Source organism: Mercenaria mercenaria, chromosome 16 (assembly GCF_021730395.1).
Source record: "Mercenaria mercenaria strain notata chromosome 16, MADL_Memer_1, whole genome shotgun sequence".
Classification (NCBI taxonomy): domain Eukaryota; kingdom Metazoa; phylum Mollusca; class Bivalvia; order Venerida; family Veneridae; genus Mercenaria; species Mercenaria mercenaria.
This window is the reverse complement of record NC_069376.1, coordinates 16529205-16554202: the sequence shown is the minus strand read 5'-3', so window position 1 is coordinate 16554202 and position 24998 is coordinate 16529205. Positions and strand designations below refer to the sequence as shown.

General features: G+C 36.1%; 1 protein-coding gene across 1 annotated transcript in view; it reads right to left on the bottom strand.

Moving 5' to 3' along the window:
• The window catches only part of LOC123541573 (40S ribosomal protein S8-like), a 36171-nt gene extending 18477 nt beyond the window's left edge, over positions 1-17694 (bottom strand). Inside the window, exons 1-5 of the mRNA XM_045327139.2 lie at positions 17647-17694; positions 17149-17255; positions 5917-6016; positions 4063-4238; positions 4-133 (exon numbers count right to left, since the gene is read on the bottom strand). Coding sequence (XP_045183074.1) covers positions 4-133; positions 4063-4238; positions 5917-6016; positions 17149-17255; positions 17647-17650 — 517 coding nt within the window. The 5' untranslated portion in view covers positions 17651-17694. The remainder of the gene's footprint in view (positions 1-3; positions 134-4062; positions 4239-5916; positions 6017-17148; positions 17256-17646) is intronic.
• Between the last annotated feature and the right edge of the window lie 7304 nt (positions 17695-24998).

Sequence of the window (24998 nt, the reverse complement as noted above, 5' to 3'; positions counted from 1 at the left end):
TACCTATCACACGGCCAGTAGCAAACTGGTCTTCAAGGGCTTGTTCCACTTGCTTCGATTTCTGTCTCTCTTCATATTTTTTCATCGTTTTCTTTGACCGTACTTTATTAAGGTTAGCCTCTTCCAGTTCTGTCTGGATAATAAAAACATGACTAGGTAATTTATAAATGTTGACAGTTCGAAGATATAAGACCTTTATTAAAGGTAAACACAAGTATATTATGTACCAAGGAAAATTTTACCTATCAAACTGATATACATGTGTAACAGACGTTTTACCAAGATCATCGTCTGAAACCAACGATCATCCAACGATGCCAATCTGTAGTTAATTTTGCATTTATGAACGACCCTGCATAGCAACACAATCTATGCCTGGAGATACGAAAATGCACTGCTGTAATAATTATAACAAATAAACCTAGTTCAATTATCATCACTGTATTTGTACCACATACGAATATCACTAGTCAACATCAAACTTGCATAGAAATTTTAAAGACTGCCACCGAGATATTTTGCTTTAGCTAACAAGAATGAATAGCCTATTCTCGAGATCATTCGCTTAAAAGCAAAAGTGCAAAGCCAACTAAAATCTTTTTGCCAAGTATTTTATATCCATCTAGACACTGTGTTACAGATCTTTTACCAAGACAATCGACAAAAAAAATGACGATCATCCAACGATGATAATCTGTCTTTTAATTTTGCATTTATGAACGACCTTGCAAAGCAACAGAACTATGCCCGGAGATACGAAAATGCTGCCATATACAGTCATCTCATGATGCAAAAGAGGTGTGTGGAGTTTGATTACATTTGATCAATTCGTTTTGGAGAAAAATACCAGGGAGTTCGCACAGAAACATACTTTCAAACAGTCAAGCTAAAAGTTGTTCCTTTACAATCATTTGATGAACTTGTGTGCCATTTTGAAAACAATGCCCTGTCAATCATTCACAATGAAATAACTGATAGTTACAGACTTCTTGAAACATGCCTGGAGGCCATGCCAACAGAGACGCCCTCATGTGACTTAGCGCAGACCCAGGACTTTCTGGGTCCTCTGCTTCCCTTAGACATCCACATTTTTTAAGCAATGCCTTCTCTGTAAGTTTTCAGTCAGACAGGCATCACACATGGCTAGATTATTCACCCAACAATCGCATTTTGCATGAAAAGCAGAACTCAACGATCAATGAATAAGTACTTAACAATGTTCTAAACATTGTACATTTTATATGGAAGGCATCAGTGAAAAGTCATCAACAAAGACATTTTTCAGTCGAAAGATGGTTATGAACACATCATCTGCCTATAATATTTTATAAACTAAGCAGCTTCAGTTTCCAAACAAACAAGATTGATGTAAATATTGAACAAAAATATGCCCTCATAAATAATAATTCAGGTTTTTTTTACCAAGGACGGAAGGTTCCTAGGCCTGTTTTTAGGGCAAATGAGAATAAGTTTTAACAAGAGCTGTCAGTGGACAGCGCGCTCGACTATTCTCAATGCTTGATAGTATAATATAAGTTATGAGTAAAACTTTAACACTACAATAAGCATATTCTAAGTCGAAAAGGGGCCATAATTCAGTCAAAATGCTTGACAGAGTTGCCTCCTCTTTTTTACAGACTGGGGTCATGATGGTAAACAAGTATGCAAAATATCAAAGCAATATCTCAATGGAATATGAAAATATTTGGGGTGGTATGCAAACTTTAACATTATAATTAGCATATTCTAACAGGGTTTTTTTTGGCCGTTTTTATAGCCGTTATTCGGCTATATTCCCAATGCCAAAAAGTGTGTATTTTTCCCAAAATTAGTGCAAAAATTCCCAATCTACATTCTGAAAAAAATTTCATCAAAAAAGCACAAAGATTGACCAAATTATGGACAATTTCGTAATGGAAGTATGTTAAGGAGGTTGTACAAAGTGAAACAAGTGTATAAGAAAGTGAAAAAACACATCCTTACGATATCCTATGGGACTAAATAATTCCCAATTTGGACCATTTACGCATCAAAATTCCCAATTTTGGGGGTATAGGCTATGTTCCCAAAACAGCAAGAAAAAACCCTGTCTAAGTCGAAAAAACCCTGTCTAAGTCGAAAAGAGGCCATAATTCAGTCAAAATGATTGATAGAGCTGCCTCCTCCTTTTAACAGACTGGGGTCATGATGGTAAACAAGTATGCAAAATATCAAAGCAATATCTCAATGGACTTTGAAAATATTTGGGGTGGTACGCAACATATTTGTGTGACGCTCACGCCAACGCGAGTAGGATAGCTCCCCTATTCTTTGAATAGTCGAGCTAAGAATATAATGTACACATTTTCTTTTTGAGAAAACTGCACGACTTGAAAGAAATTTTCCAGGAAGCGGCTTATAAACAACTCCTACAAATGAAAAACGCCCTGTAATCATGCAGTCATGAAAATCCCAACAATTATTGCGTGTCCACTTCATGTTGATAACTAAAAACAGTCATGAGCTGTCCATAAGACAGCATGCTCGACTTTTCTCAGTGCTCGACTCTGAATTAGAGCTTTGCCAGGAAAATCTTGATTAAACTTTAACTAAAAAATTCTAAGTTTAAATGGGGCATAACTCTGTCAAAATTCAAACCAAAGTTATTGGAATTGTTTCTCCCTGTGTCGACTTTGATAGTAAATGAACATTTCAATTCTAAAGTCATTAACTTTGATAGTAACAGTGATACCGGACTTTATCAAAAACAATGGAGATGTAGGGGTGAGTGCAATAGCTCTTCTTTTTCTTCTTAAAGTCGAGCCAAAAATCAGTGGCAGGAATATAAATTTGAAGTAAGAGAGATCAACAACAGCTTGTAATTTTAAAGCACAGTGGGCATGTTACTTTTTGCAGAATCTGAGCAGTTCGAAGTGGAATCTTAAATGTCACAGACCTTTTACCAAGACAATCGACTAAATATGACGATCATCCAACGATGATAATCTGTCTTTAATTTTGCATTTATGAACGACCCTGCATAGCAGCAGTACTATGCCTGGAGATACGAAAATGCTTTCTGTTTACCAATATAAATGACAATGTAAGAATCAGTCAGGGGTGTAACTGTTTTAAGTTATGTAACCTATTTCAGTTATTTTTTCAAGCATTTTATAACCTGTATAAGTTATAGAATATAAGTTAACTCAGGTAAGTTATTCAAAAAAAGTCTTTTTGCTCTTCTCACAAAGTGACCTATACAGTGAAATAAGTAGCAATATGTAATTAATCAAATTTTCTTTTAGTCTGATCATGACCTGATAGGCATAATGGGATGCTAAGATTTTATAGCTTTAAACCTTTTGCGTAAATCTTTATCAGCCTTGCGTAAATTTTTTTACTGCATAGCTGGAAAGATAAGAGTTCAAGGATTCAGGAAATAATTGCATTAGTCACATTCAAAATGAGGAATTGGCACAGGAGGTCTTTGTAATATTTTATGATAACTGAAACAAGTCATGAAAATGTAAGCAATAACTCAAATAGGTTATAAACTGCGATAACTTTGAACAGTTACACCCCTGACTGAGAATGTAAGATATTCGATATAAATACAAAGACGAGAAACTTCAGAAACTTCTTGTAAAATGACATCAGTGCATTCTAACTGGGATATACATCAACAGGACTCAGCGTTGAAAAATGGTTTAAATCATCATTTGTCAATTTTTACAAGGTGCTAGCCATTCCTGGCAACAATAAACTAATGCAAGCAAATTTTATAAACATGCCCAATAGCAAGTACTAAAGAAAGAAAGCTATTTAGCTGGCTTGTGGTGCTACCTACATTTGCACAGCAAAGCCTTGCCTGACAATCCTCTGCAACGCATCTCAGATAGGGATGTCAACTGCTGATTAAGATTTTCATGCTGATGTATCCAGACAGTAATATCGACAATATATAAATTTCTAAGCACAAAAGGTCAAAGACCACACTATTTAACTGAAAATTTCAACGGTATCAAAATTGAAACGAATGTTTGTGGTCTGCAATATGCATTAATGCAATGTTGAGTAACTTACCAATTTAACACCCTTCTTACGACCGAGAGGTGCAGCATAATGAGCCTCATACCATTGTCTGAACGGTGTAGCATCAATCTGTATAATGGTACTCTTCACAAGGGTCTTCGTTCTCACCAATTCATTGTTACTGGCATTGTATACAACGTCAATGATTCTCGTCTTCCTAGATATCGCTGTTACAATGCAAAATAAAATGCTTCATTGCGAGGCCTAAAAATAATTGTTTAGGACTACTTTTTTTTGATAATTAAAACAGAATGTTAAATGGCATTATTCATTACCAAATCATTTAAAATCGGCAACAGGTCAGTCACTAAAAAACATTTGTTTGTGTAACACGACCCACCTGCGAAAATTGCTGTGACCCAACTTATTTTCCTGGCCTGTCAGATGAAAAAGAATTATTTCCCTATATGATTAAACAAAACAAGAGCGCCGCCAAGCGGGGCAATATATATACGCCCAAAGGGTTACATCAGAGGATGAGAGTAAAATTTCAAGAACTTGACTGTTGAAGCCCAAAGGACAGGAACAACAAAAATAAAAAATTCCAAAAATAAAAATTCTAAGTCCAAAAAAAAATTCTTACCAGGTAAAGTTATGTTAAAATACATCTAAAAATTGGATGTACCATCCATGTTGTACCACAGAAAAGTGGTCTCGGTTTTTCCCTACTGCCAATAATAAAAAAGTTTCAAACTAAGCTATTTATAGTAACAAAAAAGGGAAGTAATTCAAAAAAATTTTTTGTAAGAGAGCAAAAAGGGATCTGCCAAATAAAAAAGCACTGCAATGCATAGCAATATACACAAAACAAAGTCATATATGACCTTTGACCCCTAAGTGTGACCTTGACCTTGAAGTGAGTCATCCAAAACATGCGCTCTGCACGTCGCCTCAGTGTGGTGAACATTTGTGCCAAGTTTCTTTGAAATCCTTCAAGCAGCTCAAGAGTTACAGAGCGGACACAGCAAAGTCATATATGACCTTTCACTCCCAAGTGTGACCTTGAAGCTAGTCATCCGAAACAAGCGCTCTGCATGTCGTCTCAGTGTGGTGAACATTTGTGCCAAGTTTCTTTGAAATCCTTCAAGCAGTTCAAGAGTTACAGAGCGGACACGAAACACACTCGTATGACCTTTGACCCCTAAGTGTGACCTTGACCTTGAAATGAGACATCCAAAACATGAGCTCTGCACGTCATTTCAGTGTGGTGAACATTTGTGTCAAGTTTCTTTGAAATCCTTCAAGGGGTTCAAGAGATACAGAGCGGGCACGAAATTGCTAACGGACGGACACCGAGACCATAACATAATACGTCCCTTCGGGCGTATAAAAAAAGCCTTACCTACCTACCCACACAAAAATGTTTTGGTCGCATTATCGCAATAAAATTTTAATTACGGCTCGATTAAGTTATCTGCTCATCAACTTTTTTTGGTGCAGCCGCTACATATTTTAGTCTAAATAATTACCACATTGATTGGAAAGCACTCAGGACTGCAATATTATTTTAATAATTGAAAATCTGCAGCTGTGTAATACAGAAAAGAATCCTTAATGGAACCCATACCACAGCATCTAAAAGTGGTTTAGTGTCCCAAAATTGCTCTTTCCCATAGCACTTAGATCAAAATTCAAACAAATTGTCCATGAGGACTTTATTATATTATTATAAATCCTACATCACTGAATTTGTTACAGATATATAGGCAGGGATGAATACCAATTGTTTAATGTATAAGGGGCACAGGAATAAAGTACTTAAATCAGGTGATTTCTTTCATTACTTATCAAATATCGAAATACATTTGAAAGCTAGGTGCTCTCAGTCCAACTGCTTCTAGTTACCTTCAGATCCCCAGGAAAAGTTTCCTGTGTCAAGACGGAGTGCTCTGTATTTCTTGTTACCCCCACGTGTTCTGATAGTGTGAATACGCTTGGGACCAAGCTGGAGAAAACAATGGTTAAATGCATTTACTTTCAAAGTTTGCAATGTGTTCAATACATATCCCTTACCCTGCTAAATTTCTATAATGAACTTGTCCATCTTCTAATTTGGACAGTACCACTTACTGTTAAAAGGGGTTCAGGCTGATCAAGGTCTACACTGGTCGCAAAGGCAAAACCAGTCCTGTCCAGCATGGTAAGGGATATATAACTACGATTTTTGCAAATCAGCTACTGAGCTGCTTAATCTGATAAAGCAAAAGAATTATTTTTTTATTTTTGGTTTCAATAAAATCTTAAAATACAAGCCTTTCAGCCTTTGCTGGAGACAGAAGACCCTAGGAGTAGGACCGATTAACAATTAACATAGTTCCATTCAAATTCCTGTGTCAGAAAGAGTAGTACTACACACCCACGGTACTTGTAACAATAACAAGTTTTTGTTATTATGGAGAAAAGGGGAAGGATTAATAATAAATAGTGAAGACAAATGTTTGTACTACATTTGAATCGTATTGACTATAAAAGAGAACCCTGATTTACCATGAAGTAAACCCTGAATTCCCAATAAAGACATAATCGACTTTTCCGATAACGTTTTCTAGTTTATACTTCAATTAGGATAAATATTTACAATGTAAACTTATTCTAAAGAGAGATATCAGAACTGTGCATATAAAATCAAGAATTTTCATGCGAAAGATGGTGTTTAGACAATTCATCATGTACCTCTTTCAAAGACGTGTAACCATGGGCTTTAAGTTCACAGTATGATACTTCAAACCTTTCATTCTAGTACGGCTACAATAATACCAAGGGCGAGTTCTTTATGCAAGCTTGAGTCATCTGTTCGTATCCTGTGATAGTTATTGTGTTTTAAACTTGTTCTATACACAAGATCATTAGGGTTGGATACCGGTTCCCGGTATCGGTACAATACCGAATAATCACTTCGAAAAGTACCGGTATATATCGTTTCGTAAAAGAACCGGTTCCGATTTCGGTATTTCCATAAAAGTAAAAACAAAATTCTTACAAAATCTGCAGCAAAATAAAGCAGAAATTTAAGCAAATAGCGTAATAACGTGATCGACATTGTTTACTGTGATACCGCTTAGAGTAACCTCCCTTGACATGGTGAGCTAACCGTGCGAATAGTTTCGTATGCTAAATATTACCTGAAATACTTCTTTTCCCGTCGTTTTAAATAACGTAAACCAATACTTAATTTCAAAATATACGACACTATTTTTCTTTGTAGTTTTCTTTTAAAACCAATGAAAAAAAATGATGTAAATAAAAAATTACGAGACTAAGCTGTAACCTACGTAAACAAATAATCGGTTTTCGCGAACCATTAGAAATAATGTTATTGTTGGAATGTTGGTTGTTTCAAATGTTTTGAAGGTTATTGTTCAATTAAAAATGTGTTGCAAAGTGTTTCACTATAAAAACATTACTAGTCAACCTAGTCGAAGATTATCATGAGTGAGAATGAGTCCGACTTGTTAGAGGGGTAATTTGAAAGCTAATAAGTGTTCAGTTTAACAGTTCAGTTTAACAGTTCTAGACAGTACTGAGCTTTAAAAGCATTACTACAGTGAGTGTATTCATAGATTTAAATTGCATAGTGAGCGAGGTATCTGCTCTAGATTTTTATTTTGGAAAACTAGTCTGTAAGATATGTTTATTTTTTACTCTTCCATAATCTAATACATACAACATTCCATTAACAGACTTAAAATGTTTATTTATCTCAGCAAATTCATGTATATCTGCTTTCATAGGTGTATATAATACTAAGCAAATCATTGCTTATGTAATGTACTACAAAGCATGGTATCGGTATCGGTAGTATTCGGTACCGTTAAAAATACCGTATCGTTCCGTTGGTATCGGTATCGGACCGCTTCGTCCTTGACGATATCCAATCCCTAAAGATCATGTATGCTTTGACTGCTAACTGCAAATACACCCACCAACAAACGTGTTAGTCATGAATGTATATTAAGCACGAGATTTAAGGAAATTGTTTTTCATTGGTTATTCTGATTCACGCAGTGACAAGAACTAACCCAGGAGTCTCAGGCTTGCTTGATTAAATGAGATCGCGATCATGTATACCAAACAGAACAGTTCAAAGATTTTATCGAATTAACGTAGGAACAGCGTTATCTTTTCTAGATAAACAACATTCTTGAGTCAGACTGTGATGCAATTCAAAGACAAGAGATAAGGTATTATCAAAACAAGTAAAAATAAAGTCTGAAATGTCAAATCCCCCAACTCAGTTCCATCCCCAGTTTGACGACCCAAGGGGTATTAAAAACAAGAGGACCATGATGGTCCTGAATCGCTCACCTCTTCCCACATGACCCAGTTTTGAGTATGACGTCGTTTTTTCTATTATTTCACATAGTGACCTAGTTTTTGAGCTCATGTGACCCAGTTTTGAACTTGACCTAGATATTATCAAGATAAAAATTCTGACCAATTTTCATGAAGATCCATTGAAAAATATGGTCTCTAGAGAGGTCACAAGGTTTTTCTATTATTTGACCTATTGACCTAGTTTTCAAAGGTACGTGACCCTGTTTTGAACTTTACCTAGATATCATCAAGGTGAACATTCTCACTAATTTTCATGAAGATCTCATGAAAAATATGGCCTCCAGAGAGGTCACAAGGTTTTTCTATTTTTATACCTACTGGCCTAGTTTTTGACTGCACATGACCCAGTTTCGAAACTGATCTAGATATCAAGGTGAACATTCAGATCAATTTTCATGAAGATCCATTGAAAAATATGGCCTCTAGAGAGGTCAAAAGATTTTAATAATTTTAGACCTACTGACCTAGTTTTTGACCGCAGTTGACTCAGTTTCAAACTTGACCTAGATATCATCAAGATGAACATTCAGACCAACTTTCATACAGATCCCATGAAAAGTATGGCCTCTAGAGAGGTCACAAGGTTTTTTATTATTTGACCTACTGACCTAGTTTTTTATGGCACGTGACCCAGTTTCAAACTTGGCCTAGATATCATCAAGGTGAACATTCTGACCAATTTTTATGGAGATCCATTCACAAGTATGGCCTCTAGAGAGATCACAAGGTTTTTCTATTTTTAGACCTACTGACCTAGTTTTTGACCGCACATGACCCTGTTTCGAACTTGACCTAGATATCATCAAGATGAACATTCAGACCAATTTTCGTACAGATCCAATGAAAAATATGGCCTTCAAAGAGGTCACAAGGTTTTTCTATTATTTGACCTACTGACCTAGTTTTTGACGGCACGTGACCCACTTTCGAAATTGACCTAGATATCATCAAGATGAACATTCAGATTAACTTTCATACAGATCCCATGAAAAATATGGCCTCTAGAGAGGTCACAAGGTTTTTCTATTATTTGACCTACTGACCTAGTTTTTGATGGCACATGACCCACTTTCAAACTTGACCTAGATATCATCAAGGTGAACGTTCTGACCAATTTTCATGAAGATGTCCTGAAATATATGGCCTCTAGAGAGGTCACAAGGTTTTTCTATTTTTAGACCTACTGACCTAGTTTTTGACAGCACGTGACCCAGTTTCGAACCTGACCTAGATATCATCAAGGTGAACATTCAGACCAACCTTCATACAGATCCCATGAAAAATATGGCCTTTAGAGAGGTTACAAGGTTTTTCTATTATTTGACCTACTGACCTAGTTTTTGATGGCACGTGACCCAGTTTCGAACTTGACCTAGATATCATCAAGGTGAACGTTCTGACCAATTTTCATGAAGATCTTGTGAAATATATGGCCTCTAGAGAGGTCACAAGGTTTTTCTATTTTTAGACCTACTGACCTAGTTTTTGAAGGCACGTGACCCAGTTTCGAACTTGACCTAGATATCATCAAGGTGAACATTCTGACCAATTTTCACGAAGATCTTGTGTAATATATGGCCTCTAGAGAGGTCACAAGGATTTTCTATTTTTAGACCTACTGACCTAGTTTTTGACCGCTCGTAACCCAGTTTCGAACTTGACCTAGATATCATCAAGATGAACATTCTGACCAACTTTCATAAAGATCCCATGAAAAATGTGACCTCTAGAGTGGTCACAAGCAAAAGTTTACGGACGGACGCACGCACGGACACACGGACGACGGACACCGCGCGATCACAAAAGCTCACCTTGTCACTTTGTGACAGGTGAGCTAAAAACACACAAAACGAGATCACAGAGTGATCTTGGCGCCCACCAATGTGCCATTTTTGAGTGTTCCAAATTTCAAGACTTAATGACTAGCTCAAGGTCAAATTTCATTTCCGTACACAACACTGTGCATGTGGTCCAAATTCGAAAGCTGTAGCTTGAGAAATGTGAAAGTAGGTCACTAGATCAATTTCAAGGACAAAGTTCTTTGTACACAAAACTATGCATGTGCATCAAGTTGAAGCTGTAGTTTGAGAAATTTGAAAGTAGGTCACTAGGTCAATCTTAAGGTCAAAGTTATTTCGGTACACAAAACTATGCAAGTGTCCAAATTTGAAGGCTGTAGCTTGAGAAATGTGAAAGTAGGTAACTAGGCCAAAATCAAGGTCAAATTACACTTCAGAACACAAACCTATGCACGTGGTCCAAATTTAAAGCCTGTACCTTCTAAAATGTGGAAGTAGGTCACTAGTCAATGTCAAGGTCAAAGTTTGCTTCGGTACACAATCCTATGCATGTGGTCTAAATTGAAGCCTGTAGCTACAGAAATGTGAAAGTAGGTCACCAGGTCAAAAACAAGGTCAAATTTTATTTCGGAACACAGAACTATGCATGTGGTCCAAATTGAAGCCTGTACCTTCAAAAATGTGAAAGTAGGTCATTAGGTCATGAAAAGGTCAAAGTTTGTTTCGGTACACAAAACTATGCATGGTCCAAATTTGAAGGCTGTAGCTTGAGAAATGTGAAAGTAGGTCACCAGGTCAAAATCAAGGTCAAATTTCATTTCAGAACACAAAACTATGCATGTGGTCCAAATTTGAAGCCTGTACCTTCAAAAATGTGAAAGTAGGTCACTAGGTCAATGTCAAGGTCAAAGTTTTTTTCAGTGCACAAAACTATGCATGTGGTCCAAATTTGAAGGCTGTAGCTACATAAATGTGGAAGTAGGTCACTAGGTCAAAATCAAGGTCAACTCATGTCAAGGTTCATCTTGCCACTCAAAACCATACATGTGGTCCAAATCTGAATGTTGTAGGTTATTGACAAGAAGATTTTCAAAGTTTTTTCCCTATATAAGTCTATGTAAACCATGTGACCCCCGGGGCGGTGCCATATTTGACCCTAGGGGGATAATTTGAACAATCTTAGTAGAAGACCACTAGATGATGTCACATATAAAATATCAAAGCCCTAGGCCCTGTGGTTTTGAACAAGAGGTTTTTCAAAGTTTTTCCCTATACAAGTCTATATAAACCATGTGACCCCCGGGGCGGGGCCATATTAGACCCCAGGGAAATAATTTGAATCATCTTGGTAGAGGACCACTAGATGATGCTTCATATCAAATATATACGGACGGACGACGGACCACGGACGCAGAGTGATTTGAATAGCCCACCATCTGATGATGGTGGGCTAAAAATCTGGTGGGTATTCCGAGGCTGTCTTATTAATATGCGCGACATCACTTAATACTACCAATTAAAATTACCAATATATTGAATACAGGCTTTTTTTCTTCGTTATTACGAAGACCATTAATAAGCCCCTTTCCCTCAGAATTTTTTTTTCAATAATGCTGTTTTCTCAAAAAATTGACTTTACATCAGGTTTTATATTCCCCTTTTCCCAAATACCAAGCTATTTTTCCCCAAATCTCAGGCCTGGGCCACTTCCCCTCCTGGTTAAAAGAAAAACCCTGGAATACTACAACCAATCGATATAGGCAGTGTATTTAATGCATTATTATGCCCACAGAAATTCAGTGCTTACTGCCGTTCTGCTTAAAACGACCGTTCATGGTGACAATTCTCAAGGACTGTTAACACATCGTAATTAGTTATAAACATGCGTTTTGTAATAAAACAAATGTGACTACTTTGGAGTCATACACCTGTCAACTTTCAAAGAACAACCGGCTTTGACGATAAAAATGAAATGTAATGCTCCTAAAGGTTGTTCCAGTTCTGGATACCGTAACTAATAAGGTCTTTTATATACCGACAGTGACTTTTTAGTTACGGAATTGTCCTCTTTCAAAATCAATTGTTTAAGACCAGCGCATAAAACAGTTAGTCCACTGTTTGTATTTTGCAAAAACAGATAACGTCTACCTTAAGGTGTAATATTATTTAAATGTTTTGTCAAAACAAGAGGACCATGATGGTCCTGAATCGCTCACCTATCCCCACATGACCCAGTGTTGAACTGAGTATGACGTCGTTATTTCTATTATTTGACATAGTGACCTAGTTTTTGAGCACATGTGACCTAGATATCGTCAAGATAAAAAATTCTGACCAATTTTCATGAAGATTCATTGAAAAATATGGCCTCTAGAGAGGTCAAAAGGTTTTTCTATTATTTGACCTAATGACCTAGTTTTTGAAGGCACGTGACCCACTTTTAAACTTGACCTAGATATCATCAAGGTGAACATTCTCACCAATTTTCATGAAGATCCCGTGAAAAATATAGCCTCTAGAGAGGTCACAAGGTTTCTATTTTTCGACCTACTGACCTAGTTTTTGACCGCACATGACCCAGTTTCGAACCTGACCTAGATATCATCAAGCTGAACATTCTCACCAATTTTCATGAAGATCCATTGAGAAATATGGCCTCTAGAGAGGTCACAAGGTTTTTCTATTTTTAGACCTACTGACCTAGTTTTTGACCCCGCGTGACCCAGTTTCGAACTTGACCTAGATATCATCAAGGTGAACATTCTAACCAATATTCATGAAGATCTCATGACAAATATGGCCTCTAGAGAGGTCACAAGGTTTTTCCATTTTTAGATCTACTGACCTAGTTTTTAACCCCACGTGACCAAGTTTCGAAATTGACCTAGATATCATCAAGGTTAACATTCTGACCAATTTTCATGACGATCCATTGAAAAATATGGCCTCTAGAGAGGTCACAAGGTTTTTCTATTTTTAGACCTACTGACCTAGTTTTTGACCGCATGTGACCCAGTTTCGAACTTGATCTAGATATCATCAAGATGAACACTCTGACCAATTTTCATGAAGACCCATTGAGAAATATGGCCTCTAGAGAGGTCACAAGGTTTTTCTATTTTTAGATCTACTGACCTAGTTTTTGACCCCACATGACCCAGTTTCGAACTTGACCTAGATATCATCAAGGTGAACATTCTGACCATTATTCATGAAGATCTCATGAAAAATATGGCCTCTAGAGAGGTCACAAGGTTTTTCTATTTTTAGATCTACTGACCTAGTTTTTAACCCCACGTGACCCAGTTTCGAACTTGACCTAGATATCATCAAGGTGAACATTCTGACCAATTTTCATGAAGATCCATTGAGAAATATGGCCTCTAGAGAGGTCACAAGGTTTTTCTATTTTTAGATCTAATGACCTAGTTTTTGACCCCATGTGACCCAGTTTCGAATTTGACCTAGATATCATCAAGATGAACATTCTGACCAATATTCATGAAGATCTCATGAAAAATATGGCCTCTAGAGAGGTCACAAGGTTTTTCTATTTTTAGATCTACTGACCTAGTTTTTAACCCCACGTGACCCAGTTTCGAACTTGACCTAGATATCATCAAGGTGAACATTCTGACCAATTTTCATGAAGATCCATTGAGAAATATGGCCTCTAGAGAGGTCACAAGGTTTTTCTATTTTTAGACCTAATGACCTAGTTTTTGACCCCACGTGACCCAGTTTCAAACTTGACCTAGATATCATCAAAGTGAACATTCTGACCAATTTTCATGAAGATCTTGTGAAATATATGGCCTCTAGAGAGGTCACAAGGTTTTTCTATTTTTAAATCTAATGACCTAGTTTTTGACTGCACGTGACCCAGTTTCGAACTTGACCTAGATATCATCAAGGGGAACATTCTGACCAATTTTCATAAAGATCCCATGAAAAATGTGACCTCTAGAGTGGTCACAAGCAAAAGTTTACGCACGGACGGACGCACAGACGACGGACGACGCGCGATCACAAAAGCTCACCTTGTCACTTTGTGACAGGTGAGCTAAAAATTCAATATAAAAACCTACATATAACGATTTTATGCCGAAAATTCCATTACTTCACATTGATGCATATGAGAGACTTGCAGGTGCGCGTGCGCGCCGTTTTCGTAACATCCTAGATTTAAATAGAATACCAGGGTTATAAATTAACACTCAGACCCTATTAGCTAACTGGGCCCATTACAGGCAAATTCTAGGGGCCCAGCCTAAAAGTTAGAGGCCCAGCCATTATTAGCGGGAAAATATACTAACAGCAATTAGATCGACATACTTAATAATAAGTCTTGTGATTTGCTTCCTGCCAAAATATATCAATTTCTTAAATATAATTACAGAACACTCATCAAACTCGCACATTCGGACACAGCCTCTCAAACACAGACGCACTTAAAGTTTGAATGATTTTTGCAGCACTAGAGGATTTGTGGGCATTTTAATAGAGGCTGCACGCTTATGGACATCTGAATTGTAGTATTTTGTTACATTGTCGAGTAACAGGACACTCACAATTACGAAATTATTACTTGTACAAAAAGTACAAACCATGTTGCGGTCGGTGTTCTATGCAGCCGCGGTCTGTTAACAGCCCATTTTTCATTAAAAGTCCTCATTGGCCTTTAGGTCTTTAAATAATCCTGATAATATTTCCTTCTGTCGCCGCGACTGGCCTTTCTAAGCTCTTTAACAACCTTCGATAAACCTCTACTTTCTAGTGCTGTATTTCTATGGGCGCAGCCATTGTTAGTGACGGAGTAAATGATCCGCGTATTCCGATTGGTCGTAGTATATATCGGTAATTTTGATTGGTCGATTTAAGTGACGTAGTGCATATTAATAAGACAGTCTCGGAAAAACCCAGAATATTGACATTAATAGGTGAATCCAAAGCCATTCGCCGGCTGGGCGACTATTTTGGAAAATTGACTCGACCAGCTTCAAATCTGGTCGCACTGGGCGAGTGTTAATTTATATCCCTGGAATACTGTTATAGGCTTAGTTAGAAGTAGACTGAATCAACATCAGCAAATACCCAGTATTCATGGAAAAAGTTGATTTCTTTCTTAATTAAGATTTTATTTGACACAGAAAAACTTGCGAAACCAAAGATCAGTTGTCAATTCCGAGAATTGCGAATCAACAGGAAAAACAGTAATTGCAGTGGTTTGAAACATCCACAGAATTTATGGTATTTCTTGCACAAACTGTTTTTTAGTGTACCCTTATAGAATGTGGTCCAATTGATGGGATACCAATAATTAATCTGTTAAAAACATGAATTTTGTATTAAAACAAACGAAACTACTTTGGAGTCACAGCATTGTATACACTTATATGACGAACATAATCACTTCTTAGCATGAATATTTGCTTCAATGATGGAAAATATACAGCAGGAGCAACAGTGGTGTCATCACTATGGTCAATTAGTTACGGATCATTTTTGTCTATCCCTGACCATTTTCTAAGAATAAAAAGTAAAATGCACCCGGACACCTGTGAAATAATTGTTTTCTCTCATCCAAACAAATCATTATATCCTTGTCTGGTCAAAGTTCGAGGATATAAGAAACAACATTTCATATTTGACTAAAATTAGCAAACAGCAACAAATGTATACTTACAATAAAATATTTAATCTATATCCTTTTAAAAGACACACAAAAGGCATCAAAAATACCACAAACCTTCCAGAAATATGCAAAACAAAACATGCAATGATGCATGTCTGTTGGTCAACCTACTTTCATTTTAATGCAAGGTCGTGGATGACGTCATCAGTTACGTGCTCACGCAATATTGTGAATACTAAAACGAGGTTGTCAAGTTAAAATGCAAGCAAAGCAGACGAGATGATATTTAGGAAATAAAAATGTTATTCTATGGTGTTTAAGGGGATTACGAGTTAGGGGCAATTTGGTATTAGGAAAAACAAGGTATTTTTGCATGTTTGGGCTTTTATTGGTGTTCTTACCTGTTAAAACCTCTAATTTTGACTTTTTTGGTGTTTAAACTTTAACAAAAGTTTGTGTTTACTTCCGGATTTTCTGTTGACAAGTGCATGCGTATGCCAAAGCTGGAGTGTGACGTCATATATGATAGTGAATCCACGAACTTACACTATCCACAAACTTAGGCTAGACGACGATATATTGGCCAGTTAGAAACATGAAAAATATTTTCTTGTTTAAAAAAATTGTCTACTGTGTTGAGTCCCTGTTGCGCATTTCAGATCACGACAAAGTACGATTTTTTTCACATTCCAGAGATCTGCAAAAGTTAAATTTCCCTCACTGAAGCAAACATTCATGCTAAAAAGTAAATGATTATGATGATTATGTTCGTCATAATTAAAATGCAGTACCTGTGACCCGGAACTGACTAATCAACAGGTCGGAGACTTCCCCTGGATTGAGAGACAGTCTCTAGATCTAAACACTGTCTCTTGTTTGAAAGACAAAATGTCTTTCGATCGAAAGACTGTATTTAGCTTAAGTGTTGAAAAAACATGAAATCAAAATAAAAACAATCATTACATTACAGTCGCATTATTTATTCATTGAAACAATTTGTTATTTCAAGTAAACTTTACAAGAAAGACATTGTCATAAAAGTTTGCTTAAGCATTATAATGCTTAAACAAAATTCCCAAAATAATTTTGATTTTGAAAATTTGATAAAAGAAAAATAATTTTCTATATTTGAAATAAATTTGCGCATTCTAAAAAGAGAGTTTTAATTACTCTTTCAATGATTTTCATTGCTTAAGCTAATTTGAGTCTTTCGATCGAAAGACATTTTGTCTTTCGAACGAGAGACAATGTTTAGATTGAGAGAATGTCTCTCAATCCAGGGGATGTCTCCGACCTGATCAACTGTACCTTTGTTTGTGCTGGTGGCCGACCAAGTTCAAATTTCCTCTTCTTACGAAGCTGGTTCATGCGACCACCGGTCGACCTACGCTTATGCCACTTGTCACGGGAGATACCTAAAATTACAAGAAACAAAATGTAGGGTCACTGCAGTCTGCATCTGAACAAAGCAATTCTGTAAATTAATCAGATCTACTCAGATGGTCGATTAACTGCACATGCGATTCAAAATATATTTCATATATCATGTATTCTAACATGTAATGTGTTGCCATGTTCAGTACAGTTGTGTCAAATCCAGTAGGCACCAAAAAAAAAAGAACCCCGAGCCGGTCGAAACTATCTCGGGTTATTTCTTTCTTAGGCAGCGAGTAACGCTGACCTAAAAAGGCCCATGAAAAGAGAAAACATTGCTATATATACCAGCGACATTAATTATAAAAAATATTAACGTCTTACAAAGATGATCACCGATTTTGTGAAACAATATATCACAGGGCTACCTACCCATGTTGGCTTATTTTTGGAAAGGACGAGTCTCGCCGATTCTCGTTGAGACAACTTCCGGAAAGAACAGTAACTCTGCATGAATAGGTAACATACCACTAATTTTGATGTCCAAAACAGGTTGAAAACCACTAAACCAGCTTTTTTTTTATTTCAGTAAGCTTAAGTAATTTTGACATGTAATAAGACTGTTACCATCAAACTAGAAATGACTTCACAGTAATATGATATTAGGTGCTACATATGACGCGGGAAGCCCGTAAAATGTAGCTTAATAATCATGAAAAACCGTGTTTAATATATATTTGGACACCAGGATAAAACAGTAAAATTGAATTTGCAACCGCAGTGATAGCAGACTCGGTTTTATTTAGTCGTTCATGGAAGGTAATGAAATGTGCAACACCCCTCATACTACCAGTATATGTTTTTCAAGGAGGCTACCAGGGAATTATTCACTTCAAGCTTTCATCGAAATTGAATGAATGAATTAGTTGGGTTTTACGGTGAACCGACACAAAAAGGTCATATACTGCCGAATTCATCCAAATTGAGTTTAAACTTAAAATACTTTAAAATATCCGATGACCATAATATTTTATCTTTAAATAGATATTAACTTCAAATGTATAAAATCCTCATCAAATGTTTCTAAATATATAAATTAAGTTCGCATATAGAGCAATATTCATCATTAAATGTCATCAAGTTACAGTGAATTGTTGAAAAACAGCCAGTACACATTTATACCGTGTTTATCTGTGCATGTATACAGTGTGTACTACTAGTACTTTGAATGTATTACTAGTGTATAAGGCAACTGCTGGTAAAACAGATAGATAGATAGATGGATGGATGGATTCTGGTACTCATCGCTATTTATTTGGTCAGAGACCACCAATTCAAAAAAGTACAGGGAACTTACTGGGAATGAGGTAAGTGTATACCTGGTAATAAAGTAATGTTTGTGCGTTCTGACTGGTCAGTCATGTAAGCAAACCCAGGAAGTAATTATTTTTTCAAAATTGATATTTTTGGCCAGCATCCTATCGCATAAAACAAGTTTAGTCACATTCTAAGACCTGTCCTGAGCCCTGATGGCATCAAATGGACTTGTAAGTAGTTTGAATGTAAAGCTTAGATATCTACCAACATCCATGTATGGTATAGGGGATTCGACTGGGTCCAAAGCCTTCCAGACAAGGTAAAAAGCCGTATTTCCTGTGTTGGGGGCATATCTTGTAGCAATATATGACATGCCCTGACCTCTAGGGCTATCCTAGGTACTAAAACAGGGTTTCAATCGATAGCCAGGAATTGCACCTATACAACCATGTAGGATATATGTATATTTCTTTGGCATAAAGGCTCGAATCCGGTCGAAAATCTCTTAGTCATGTTCAAAATACGAAGCTGGAAGACAAAACGGTATCCTTATTCGACCCTACAGACATACACGACCATGTATGATACATGTGATACAGGGTCATGGTCATACGGGTTCGAACCGAGTTTAAAGCCTTTAAGACATGGTCAAAATTGACATATTTCCTAAATTTGAACACTTCCCGGTGACCTTAAGTGGCCTGCCTTGACCCTTATGGGTACGTCAGTTCTCAAACTTGGTCTCACTCGATAGCTAGGACTCATACCTATATGGCCATGTATATATATATATATATATATATATATATATATATATATATATATATATATATATATATATATATATATATATATATATATATCTTTGGCAAAGGGGCTTGAACCCGGTCGATAACCTTTTAGACATGGTCGAATACGTAGTTAGAAGACCAAATAGTGTTCTTATAGGACCCGCCCCGACCCCTAGGACTATCCAATGTACTCGAACATGGTGTCACTCGATAGCCAGGATCCATAACTACACATCAATGTATGAAAAGGGTATATGTTTTGGTGATACAGGGTCGAACTTTATTGAAATTCTTTCCGACGTTTTCAAAATAGGCAGACTTTCTAAGTTCGAACACTACCTTGTGACCCCTAGGGCTATCCTAGATACCCGAACAGGGTCTCAGTCTTTAGCTAGGACGTATGCCTACAAGACCATGTATGATAACTGTATATATCATGGTCACAGGGGTTCGAGCCAGGTCTAAACCCTTTCAGATATGGTCAAAATTGTCATATTTCGCAAGCTTGAACATTTCGTCGCTGTGTTTTTCACGAGGTGAAAATGGACGTTGCACCGGAGAGGGAGCAGTTAATTATTATACGGCGAACTCTGTCGTAATAATGAGGACTGGTTCTCGGCTTCGTTTTATAACATCAAAATTATTATGAGAACAATCTTATTTTGTTGCAGTCATTATAATGAGGACGATTATATGTTTGATAATCAACATTTCATTGTGCGAATGATGTTCGTTTTTATGACACATTGATAAGATCCTATCTATGCCTCTGTTTTTCGGCGACGCCGTCTAAATTCGTTTTCGTTACCTATGCCACGTGACTTCAGTTTGCAAATCAAACTACTTGATAACGCATTATAGATAATTTATCAAAATGGAAGATTTATGCAACACTCTGCCTGATTGGACGAGAGTGTCAATTTCTTTCACTCTGTTGATTGTGCTACGCTGAGTGAAATGTAGACAAAGCGTTTATCCTAAACGACGCTGTTCACAGTTTTACAGCTAACCTTGGCTCAGTATATTTAGCAAGAATATTGGTATGTCTCAAAATGATAAGTAAGTTTAATAAATATGATGAAAACCTGTTCAAATACCAACATATATCAAATTAAAGAAAGAGCTGAATACGGTCTGCGTATCACATGAATAAGGGTGTGATAAGAGTCTTTTATGTAGAGAAGTGCTTTTTAAAAGATTTTCCTTGTTACAGTTGTCGTCTGTATATGAAAAGGTTTCTTGCTTTTGTGATTTATTCAGATTGCATATTAAAATGAGTACTTGTTTGCTTTGATATATTTGTTATAAATTATTTAACTGATTTATTATATATGAATATTTTTCTTTAGTATGGTATGCAAATATTGAACTCAGTTGAAATCTGTTTCATTACATATATGCTATATAATGACTGAATCTCATTATACTGAAATGAAGGTACGCTGCATACAGTTTTTCTATGTGATATGACTACGGTCAAACTTTGCTTATGAAACAGAAATATTGAAATAATTACAATTGTATGTTTGGCTTGACCTTCACTTTTTTATAGGTGTGACGTCATTGTCCAAAGATTCATGAATAGCGAATATGCATTTGTTAAAGCGGGATCAGTTGGCCTATTTTAGAAATAAATCAAAATAATAAATAAAAAAGTCCTTTAATTGATTTTTTCTCATGTATTATAATCAAACTTGATTTGTAGCATCTTTATTAGGCCCGCAGCCAACTTTGTTCAGCTGGGACATTTGACCCCTTTTAGGGGCTGCTAGAGCTAAAACTAGAAATGCCTTTATACAGCGTCTCATGAACAGCTTGGTGGATCTTTGTCATACTTGGTCTGGAGCATCATTATAAGGTCCTCTTCCAAATTTATTTATATAGGAACTTGGGCCCTATTAGGGACCACTATAGCTAAAAGTAGATATGCCTTTCTTCGCATTAACCACTAAAATATAATGGATTTTTATCAAACTCGATGTGTAACAATATCGTAAGGTCTCCTGCTATTTTGTTACAAATGGGGATAGGGACCAATTTAGCTAAAAATATAAACACGTTTAATGACTTCTTCTCATGAACCGCTTCATGAATCTTCATCAAACTACTGCTGTAATTATTTGTCTAAGGATAAACGTAACAAAATTGCAACCCTAAGAAACCTTTGCGAAAAATTAAAATAGAACCATTTAAATTGTTAAAGTGCGGTGTTTAGTTTTGCAATTTGAAAAATGAAAGATGAATTTTAGATGAAAAATTCATAAACTTCTTTCCTTATTACAATTCGCCGACCATCATTTTTAAAGATATTTCTTGTTTAAAGTACTGTTGATGTATCTAAATATAAACAATGTTTTGAAAACAACAAAAATGTAACATGAAATTGAATTTTGCAATTATAAAATAATCAACTCAATTTAAATTAAAATGTTTGCATTTGAAATTCATTATTAAAATATCTACATATTAATTCTTATGACTGAATTATAAAAAAGTTATAAGTTTTCAATGGTTGCAACATTAAAGGTCCAATACTAAGGAAGGTGAACATTTTAATTTCTTTTAAAAAAGCACAGAAACTATTTCATTTTATTGGAAAATGAAAGTTGGTATGTAGAAATTCGAAATTAATCGCAGTATATGTACAATTATTTTTCTATGAAGTATGAAGAAAGTTAAAAAGACCTGGGGGTCATTCTGTCGATTCATTGAAATTTCAACATAATACACATACATTTCTTTGAGTTCCAAAGACCTTCTGTAAATTTTGACCTGCCAATCTTCATTATTTAGTGTCTTGCAGAGGTCTATGCACTGGCTATGAAAAAAATTGCCAACTCACTTTCCCTTAGTAATGGACCTTTAAAGGTCGTGTTATCATTACAATATCACAATTTACATACAAATATGGATAATGCACTATTAAAAAGTGCCATGGGAAATGAATTGCCAGCATTGGAAAGGAATTGGCATATTGAAATACCAATTACAATAATGTGTGAAATGGCGGATATCCCCTTCCATATGTGTGTGTGTGTGCGTGCGTGCGTGTGTGCGTGTGTGTGTGAGTATATATATATATATATATGTGTGTGTAGTGCAATTCGGGCTCGTATATAAAGCAGCATCGAAACTAATCTTTTTGGGTAAGTGGACTTGCTGTGGCATGTGCGTGTTCGTTTGTACTGCTAGGCGCTTTGCCGTAATTAGTCTGGTATATTGTGGTGGTGATTTAGTTCGTATAAATTCTCTTTACTATATATATAACTTTCTAAAATGGACTGGTCCATCATTCCATTTGGACAGTACCATTTATTATTTGAAGGGGTGTTCACAGAAAATTTACTGACTAAATAGCAAAAAGTATCTTGGTCTTCAATTCGCAGTATGGCCGCCTTAGAATAGGAAATATTCACTTGCATCATCAGTGTAGTCGCCGTCAGTTTGCACGGAAACATCTACTGACATTCTTTTCACTTTTTTACTTGTGACTGACTCACTGACTTTCAAAGCATCGACCCCTTCAAATATATCGTCTACCTTTAGACTAACATTAGCAAGTTTCTTTCCAGTAGTCTTTTGTCCAGCCATTTTATCTTGTGTTTGTTGGTTTTCCTCTGGTAAGGGTGAGTGTGACAACCGATGTGACGTATTTCCTGGAACTGGTTTTTTTCGAAGACGTTTCACTGTTCTGTTAAATTGTTCAACACTTTGACCACGACCGGGAGTTATTTGAACACCAATATTTTTATTTTGTCCAACGTTTGGTAGTATAACCTTCTTGCTGTTTGCTTGGAAGTATTCAGTCCTTTCCGTTGCGCGAATCCTCCACTTAAAAGTTGTATTTTGCCTTTCTAAAGAGCCAAAACGTGACGGTAAATGTGACAGACTTAGTTCCGAATTTGTTCTTTTCAGTTCAAATGGAGTCATTTCTGCTCTTTGCCCGTATACACCACGCGTGTTGAAATGCCCTGGTAAATCAAATAAATCAAAGTAATCGTTCGTATACTCTTGAAACGTCCACAAACTTCTTGCCGAGTTTTTGGAGCGGTCAGTATACGAATAGCGATAAGTACTATCAGCTCTACATGACACATTCCCGTCTTTTCTACTTTGACCATCTCTTGTGCGCAAAGAATCGGTCGATCCAGGTACAGAATTCTCGGCTTTTAATGAAAGTTTCATTTCACGTTTAGATTTGCCATTTCGTAAGCTATTTGAATCAGCCGATCCTAACAAAGAGTTATTTTTAGAACTTTGCGAGAGTGAAAAATTAGTATGATTTTTCGCTTTATTTCTTTGTTCATTTTCATCGTCTATTATCGTTTTTCCTCTAACTATAGACGGCGCCTCCATATAACAGCGAAGTATGTGTGCGTACTGATGCCCTTTGTTGGTGAGTTTACTCAGTCTGCTAAGTAAATGAGGAGACTGTGAGATGACTCCTCCCGTCGAAGAGTATAAATTATAATCCATTGTTGACGCACTATATTAATTCCAGGCTGGTCGGCATGGCATATTTTGTCGCCTTTCTTCGCTGAAGTACATAAAATATTTTCTAAAGTTCATATATTCTTAAATAAGCCTAATGAGTTACATTGTGCGTATTTTATTTTACCTGATATCGGTTGGCTGTTTCATTTAGTATAATGAGCGGTCAGGGATATTATCTGACTATAATCATCTCTTGTCTAACAGCAGTTGGCTGTTTCGCTCAGTATATATGAGTGGTCAGGGATTTTATCTGACCGCTGTCAGACAAAAAGTGATGATAGTCGGATAAAAATCCCTGACTGACCACTCATATAGATACTGAAAGAAACAGCCATCCACTGTTAGACACGGGGTGATAATAGTCAAGTAAAAATCCCTTACCACTGATATATACTGAACTGGTATATACTGAACGAAACAACCATCCACTACCATTTTCTTCCTAAATATTAACGTTTTCCACTCGTCGTATATTATACCAATTTTTGCTTATTTTGTGGCATTTTCTAAAATAGGTTAATGTCATATAAAGTATGAATTTATAGCATATTTTGATTTTGTTTACAATTTGAATGCCTTTAATACCATATTGCTCTGAGCTTAGGATAAATTTCAAAATGTACATAACACTTAACCTGTTAAATTTCTATAATGAATTTTTCCATCTTTCAGTTTAGACGGTATCATTAACTGTTAAAAGGGGTGCAAACAAAAAAGATACTAACTGAATGGCGAACAATGCATATCATGATCAAACTGCACGAATGTGTAGGCTGATCATGATCTGCACTGGTCGCATAGGCAGAATCAGTTGTGTCCGGCATGATAAGACTAAAGTATTTTTTGTTTTTGCAAGATAATAATAAATGGTTAATTGATTTGTTCAGTATGTAAATATGTTGCATAAAGGATAGTGAAAATAGAGTTCACGCAACATTTTCAAAACCATAAAGTTTGCATACGCATTTCATATAAGTGAGTAATAACAATAATGAACTTTAAGAGATCAATTTTGTCATCATTCTTGGATTAAAATTGATTGATAGTGATCATCTTCGGTTTTCGGATATACTCAAACAATATCGCCCGTTTTAAAAAGACATGACGGAAAGGTTTTATTATAGAATGTCAAACTAGACAAAAATGTTGGAATAGATTACAAATGAAAACAACCGAATAGCC